At 47.0% G+C, this 7013-nt stretch overlaps 1 protein-coding gene across 1 annotated transcript; it reads left to right on the top strand.

The window, feature by feature from the left end:
* The first annotated feature begins 318 nt into the window (after nucleotides 1-318).
* Nucleotides 319-3943, top strand: LOC147199021 (arylsulfatase I). The gene is made up of 3 exons (XM_086122028.1): nucleotides 319-927; nucleotides 1568-1900; nucleotides 2205-3943. The coding sequence occupies exons 1-3, from the start codon at nucleotides 683-685 to the stop codon at nucleotides 3289-3291; spliced, it is 1665 nt and encodes a 554-aa protein (XP_085978154.1). The 5' UTR covers nucleotides 319-682; the 3' UTR covers nucleotides 3292-3943.
* The last annotated feature ends 3070 nt before the right edge of the window (nucleotides 3944-7013 follow it).

Below are 7013 nucleotides of genomic sequence, written 5' to 3'. Positions count from 1 at the left end.
AACTCCACACAGGGAGGCCGGAGCTGGAATTGAACCCGGTACCTCTGCACTGTGAAGTCGATGTGCTAACCACTGGACTACCGGGCCGCCCTACTGTATATATTTATTTATTTGTGTGTGTGTGTGTGTGTGTGTGTATACATCTCTAGATACACGCACACACATTTACTGACTAAAAAGGGCTAACGATATGGAATTTACAAAAAAAAACATGTATTTAAATGTATCTCCAAATTCTGTATTTTTTTTCCCTGAATCTTATTCTTCAAAAAATATTTTCTTTATGTTTGAGACGAACGTTTTGTGAGTTTCATTTTTTGCAAAACCCATTCCTTCTAATGTTTTTTTTTCTTTTTTTTTTTCTGTAGACGTGACCTGTTTTTGTAACACTGAAGGACGGCTTTTCAGGTGTCCAGGTTCCCATCACAAGGCCTTCAAGTCATATCATACGCTACTGTGCGCGTGCTTCCGTGAGTGCTTCCACACACTAAAGTTGACCTCGATTTCCAGCCAAGGTGCGAGGCGCCCAAAAGCCCAGTGGAATGTAATAAGGTACTGCCAAGTTGGGTCTTTTCATCCACATCCACCAGTCCTTAACCTCTCTCGCCATTTCGCCCTCCATCCCGCATAACGTCTTCTGCTGTAGTTTCCTCCTCAATTTTCTGGTTTCTGCTTTCCGGAGATGAAGAGAAGCGTCTGCTGTCTGTTTCTCCTGGTGATCTGCTTCCACGGCTGCCGGGGCAATCCCCCGGTGCCACATCTGATCTTCATCATGGCTGACGACCAGGGCTACGGCGACGTCGGCTACCACGGCTCGGACATCCGCACGCCCGTGTTGGATCAGCTGGCGGCGGAGGGGGTGAAATTGGAGAATTATTACGTTCAGCCCATCTGCTCGCCCTCTCGTAGTCAACTCATGACAGGACGGTCAGTCGCTCACCCTTTATTTTATAAATAGATGACGATTCCATAGTACTGTGCTGCCTCGACTTACGAGTGACCCGACTTGTGAGTTTTTCAAGATAAGAGCCGTCACTACAGATGATTTTTATATTTCTTCAGCAGCAAGGAAAAATAGGTTGTTTTGTTGTTTCGAATTGTTGACTGCGACTGCCATTCAACGGGCAGTTGGCTTTTTACTTTCAATCCAAGCAAACAAAGAGAGCTACACATTTTTGATTTCGCAAAAGCACATCAGTTATCCGGATGAAAGTCAGCAAGGTTAATGCTAAAAAACGGAAAAATCCTATAGACTGGTGTTGCTGTACACTATTTGAACACAAACAGTGCATTTATTGTCTTTTAGCCTTTTTTGAAAAAAAAAAACCCTTCAAAAAATGTTTGGTTTTTTTTTTCTCAAGACAGCATGATCATACATACTTGCAGTTCCATACCTGCAGATTAATTTATTTGCAGATATTTCTTTGGGGGGGGGGCATATCAAAGTACTGCTGAATAACATTCATGCGAACTAAAAGTGTCATACGTGTCCATTAACCCTTCTGTGAAATATACCTTTCATTTTATTTCCCAAACTCATCTCAGCAACCTTTTTTTTTCTTGTCAGCTACCAAATTCACACCGGCTTGCAGCATTCAATCATCCGCCCACGTCAACCCCTCTGCCTCCCCCCGGACGTCCCCACCCTGCCCGAGCGGCTGTCGGAGGCGGGTTACGCCACGCACATGGTGGGGAAATGGCACCTGGGCTTCTGCAGGCCCGGTTGCTCGCCCACAGGACGAGGCTTCCGCAGCTTCTTGGGCACGCTCACCGGGAGCGGAGACCACTTCTCGTATCAGAGCTGCGATAATGCCGAAGCTTGTGGATTTGACCTGCATGACGGCGACACGCCGGCGTGGGACATGGCGGGGAATTATTCCACTCTGCTTTACGTTGAGAGGTGAGAGTCACTGTTTTTATGACATTGGCTATGCACGGGATTGTATGTTGCCTATTCATTGTGTGTGTGCGTGTATATATATCAAATTCTTTTTTAAAGTAAATTTGAACAAAAACAAATCATGTTTTAATGATTTCAAATGTTTTATGTATTTTTTAAAATATGTCTCCATTATTTTGCATACTTTTTGTATTACATTTGTATTTTTTTTTTTTGCTCAATAGAAAATATAATGTGGTGATTTATTTATTCATGTTCTCACGAGTTCTCCTCACATTCTCACCAGTTCCCTCCTTCCCAACAGAGTGAAGCAGATCCTGAGAAGTCACGACTCTGGCACGCCTCTCTTCCTCTACCTTTCCCTCCAAGCCGCCCACACACCCCTACAGGCACCCGACCACTTCCTGGACATGTACTCGTTCCAGGGCAATCGCATCCGGCGTCACTACGCGGCGATGCTCAGTTGCCTGGACCACGGCGTCGGTCAAGTCGTCGACCAGCTAAAGGCGAGCGGTCTTTATGAAAACTCGGTTGTGATCTACTCGTCAGATAACGGAGGGCAGCCTCTTTCCGGGGGAAGCAACTGGCCGCTTCGGGGCGGCAAAGGGACATACTGGGAAGGGGGCGTCCGGGCGGTGGGCTTCGTCCACAGTCCCCTCCTGAAGACCAAGGGCGTGGTCAGCAAAGCGCTCATCCACGTCTCCGATTGGTACCCCACCTTGCTGTCCCTGGCCGGCGCCCCGCAGTGCCAGCGGGGTCTGGACGGTCACGACGTTTGGGGCGCCATCAGCGAGGGGCTCCCCTCCCCTCGCACGGAAATCCTCTTCAACATCGACCCGGTCTCCAGGAAACCCGGGGAGCCCTATGACAAGGCCGTGGGACTCAACGGCTTGGGGATCTGGGACACGGCGGTGAGAGCAGCGATCCGCGCCGGGGATTGGAAGCTTCTGACGGGAAACGTGGGAGACGGCGACTGGACACCCCCGCAGGCCTTCGCCGACGGTCCGGAGCGCTGGCAGGGGCTTGAGAAACGCCGCAACCAGGTGGGCAAGTCGGTATGGCTGTTCAACGTCTCCTCTGACCCTTATGAGAGGTGCGACATGGCCGGATCGCGGCCGGAGATCGTCAAGCATCTCCTGACCAGGCTGGCGGAGTACAACCGCACCGCCGTGGTGCCGAGAAACCCACCCGACGACCCCATGGCGGACCCCGAACTGCACGGTGGAGTGTGGGGACCCTGGTTGGGACTGGAGGGCCAAGAGGGACAAGACGGAGATGGGCCTGGCAGGAAACGCAGGGGGACACGAGTGAAGCAATGCAAGTTGTGCAAATTAAGAGCGCTGTTTAAAAATGTGAGGTCGCGTCTGCAGAAGAACGCCGTGTTCTTCTGATGACATCAATGTGTTCTGTTCCAGCCAAAGACATTGAGAGGAACCGTCAAAGATTGAACTGAAATGTATTGATCCCGTCATTGGATAAGAAGTAGTTTTTCAGCCGGCCACCATCAGTCCCTCAGCTACCCTCTCTGGCGTTCCCCTCTGTCCGCTCATCCTACTCACGACATCCTGCTCATCCTACATCTCCATCAGATACTCGTTAATAGTCGAGGTAGGTCCTGTATGTGTCAGGTCCGCATGTGCAAACATTTGACTGAATTTATCGTAATTTTCTTTTACCCCCCCCCCCTCACACCCCCTCACGCATTTGATTTGAAGTGCCATTTTGTCCCAGCTATATCGTAGTACAAGTCAAACATATTTTATATGCATTGTGTAAAGGGTCAGACTCAAGACCACTTTTTAACCATGAAAATGTTTCTTCGGCACAGATTGTCATTTTTTGTTCTACAGAGTGCCCCCTGCTGGACTTTAAAAAAAGTGAAATTCGCCCAATGCCAAAAGGTCCATTCCTGACCTTATTCTATTTGTTTGTTTGTTTGTTTTACATTTATTTAATAGCGTTTGTTTACTGAAAAGACAACATTTATGAGTGATGGACGTAGTAGTAGTAGTAGTACAAGTCGAATCATTTAAAATAATTATATGTACCGTCTATGTGTGAAATACATATTTATTTCATTATGCTGTATTTACAAATGGTGCGTTTTTTTCCATTGTTATCATTTGTGCAAACTTTATTGTCTTTTCAAAGACAATCAAGATTCATTTTAAATCACAAAATTGTTTATCCTTGTGTTTATAGTACTGCATCGTACGGTTTCTAATATTTAGGAATATCAATATACCAGAACAGTATTTCGCCACCACTGCAACCGCAATCATAACAATGCATTGTTCTCAAGTCCCAACTAACCAAATGGCCTGTTTCGAAGGACCAAAAAAAAAAGAAAAGAAAAAAGACATTGCTGGCTGAGACTTTTGAGTTGGATGCCCACACGAGTCTCTTCCAGTCTGCTGCGGATGGCCTGTGGAAATAAAGCACCGTCACATGATGTAAATCACCAAGGAGGTGTCACACAAACGCATGCCCACCCAGACACACACACACACACACACACAATGCATCCAGTACGTGGGAGGGAGCTGTCATATCCATTGTCGGCTGAGGCTCATTTAAAGTTAACTGGGCCTTCTCCTTGCGATGCTCATTTGGTCAAACTAGCTCCATCCGCATCCATCAATTTGCAGGAGGCAGATTTATCGTTTTTTTACGGCTATACTATCAACTGGGAGATTTATATCTTGGTTATTGATTGACGACTTCTGGATGCTTGTTTTTTTTTTTTTTTTTTTTTTTTTTTTTACAGAAATGGTGCTTTTCCTCACATTCCAAACACCCGTCAAATCTATCACGATTTCATGAAAGATGAGAAGAAAGATTCACGAATGTGGGGATTCATCGGCACTCAAGCTAAAGCGCTGCACGGTTTCTGAGTCGTCCATCAATTTCCCAATGCCACTTTCTGGGATGTCGGCCCAGCGTTTCACTGTCAAAGTGCTGATCCTCGATTTCGACCCGATCAGTTATTTATCTTGATATCAAGGCACGGCAGCTGTATTTATTTGTTGAATCAATTTAAATAGCACCGTTCATACACAAGGCAACTCAATGTGTTTCATAGAAGCAAAGACACAACACCTGAAAGCATTTAGAAAGACAACAGCTGACGATACTGTATTCAGAAGCAGAGATAATAAAAAAAAAATAATAATAATAACTTTTCAACACTGCGTATCCTGAACAGGGTCACGGGGGAATTGCTGGAGCCTATCCAAGCTGACTTCAGGCAAAAGGCAAGACGACACCCTGAACTGGTCGTCAATCAGTCACAGGGCACATATCGAGACAAAGAACCATTCACACCCACATCGACATCGCCAGTGACTGGGAACCGATGTCACCAGTCAAGCGAGTGTCCCACTGCAGCATCAGCGACTGGAAATCAAAGTAGGTTTTCTAAAAAGACTGCACTGAGAAGCTTAAAGGTATGGGAAGGGGGGGGGGGGGAAGCAAAGTTTTTAACCTGGATTAATAACGTGTTGACACTCGACTTCTGTTTGGAGCTTCTTCCGTTTGTGTGCAGCGTAACAGCGAAATGCCACTTCGCCGTGTTTGCTTTGAACTCTGGGCTCCACGAAATGACCCGAGTCTGCAGAAATTCATATCAATGAAGGATTTTGGGGAATCAAACATGACATTTTGTATGCTTTTCCGTGGCATCATTTATTCGTGCTTGTTTTTATGTTGCTCTGCCACCGAGAGGACAATTCTTGCGTCTTTCAAAAATGAATATGAATGGTCGAATTCCACCGATATTCATGCTCATTACTCAACACTGTACCAAATGTACCGAACAAGGTCATTAGGTATTAGACCGTTTATCATTGTAAAGTTAGAATGGAGAGCCGTTTCGACTATTTCGACCCTCACTGCGGCCAAATCTGAGGACACATCAAACGGAGCAATTTTACTATTATTTTTTTGGCGCTGTTGGCGGTCAGCCAAAGAAAAGAGGAAAAGTGTCTCAACGGCAGGCGGCCGCGAGGCAAGCTGCAAAACATTCTTGCTGAGTGACTCATTCCCCTTTGGCCTCGGCAAGACTGCTCTTACTGTTACCCTGCGTCATCGCCGCCAGGAAGTTGAAGCACAAAGAGATGCGCGTTCGTCACCGTAGTGGACCGCAGACGTACACCGAGGCGGACATCAATGAGGATTTGACATCGTAGACGTGCTGCGGTGACCCATAACTTTTGTAGAGTATTCCTTATTGTCATACAAAAAAACAAAAAACAACACCGCCACCAAATGGGCGAGCAGGCGGGGGAGAACGTTCTTATCTGCAAACTGACTGACTCACTTGGCTATCTTTGCATCTGCAGTCACATGACTTTGAATTTCGGCGTATGTTTTTTTTTTTTTTCTCCCCCAAAGCTTTGCCGCATGTGTACACACGCGTGCCGTCCAATGACTTGCGAGCGACCTCATCCCGCCCTGCAGACAGATGATCTATATGTGGAAACAGAGTTAGTGGCAGTCGATGGAGGTGCACGGAAGAAATGATTATTTGATTCCGGTTGGCGGTGCGTACAGAACATCGCAACGGTAGTATGACATTCCGGTCTTGACGTGAAAATGAAATTCGGTGGAAATTGACTTCATTGGAAAGAGTTTATCGGAGAAAATTCCACAGACATGCTCTCACAACTCCTTCCATTCTGGTATTCGTTCTTGCATTGAAGTCTTGTTTCAGGTATTGAGGGGTTGCGGGGGAGGGGGGTGGGATCACATTCCTAAGCCTCCCCGGTAAAGGATCCTTCCGCCTGGGGAAGTCTGTTGCTGTGCCATCAGACGGTCGAGTCCGACTGTTCGGAAACCGCATTGTAGCACAGCGGTTTTTATACCTAATAATACCTTCAGATTAGCAGACCAGGTGACTGGAGGGTGGGGGGCGGGGGGGGGGGGGACCACAGTCCTAAGCCTGCCTGGGAAGGGACCCGACATCTTGCTAAAGTCGAGTAAGAGAGGGCGATCCTGAGAAACCGTACTGTGGTTTTTGTCCCGGTTATGGAACTAACACCTCTAAGATTTGAAGACCGGGCTTGCGACCCGTGAGGTGCAATACGGTTTTTGTCCCAGTCATGGAACGAGCGCT

The sequence above is a fragment of the Hippocampus guttulatus genome, chromosome 10, assembly GCF_054856545.1.
Source record: "Hippocampus guttulatus isolate MCC_2025c chromosome 10, RoL_Hgut_1.0, whole genome shotgun sequence".
NCBI lineage: Eukaryota > Metazoa > Chordata > Actinopteri > Syngnathiformes > Syngnathidae > Hippocampus > Hippocampus guttulatus.
Note: the sequence above shows the minus strand (reverse complement) of the source record. Positions and strands in the feature narration are given on the sequence as shown.

Excerpts from the sequence above, each read along its gene's own strand:
- LOC147199021 (XM_086122028.1), top strand. The coding sequence starts at position 683 with ATGAAGAGAAGCGTCTGCTGTCTGTTTCTCCTGGTGATCTGCTTCCAC. Across the intron at positions 928-1,567 it reads AGTCAACTCATGACAGGACG|CTACCAAATTCACACCGGCT; the intron begins GTCAGTCGCTCA and ends TTTTCTTGTCAG. Across the intron at positions 1,901-2,204 it reads ACTCTGCTTTACGTTGAGAG|AGTGAAGCAGATCCTGAGAA; the intron begins GTGAGAGTCACT and ends CCTTCCCAACAG.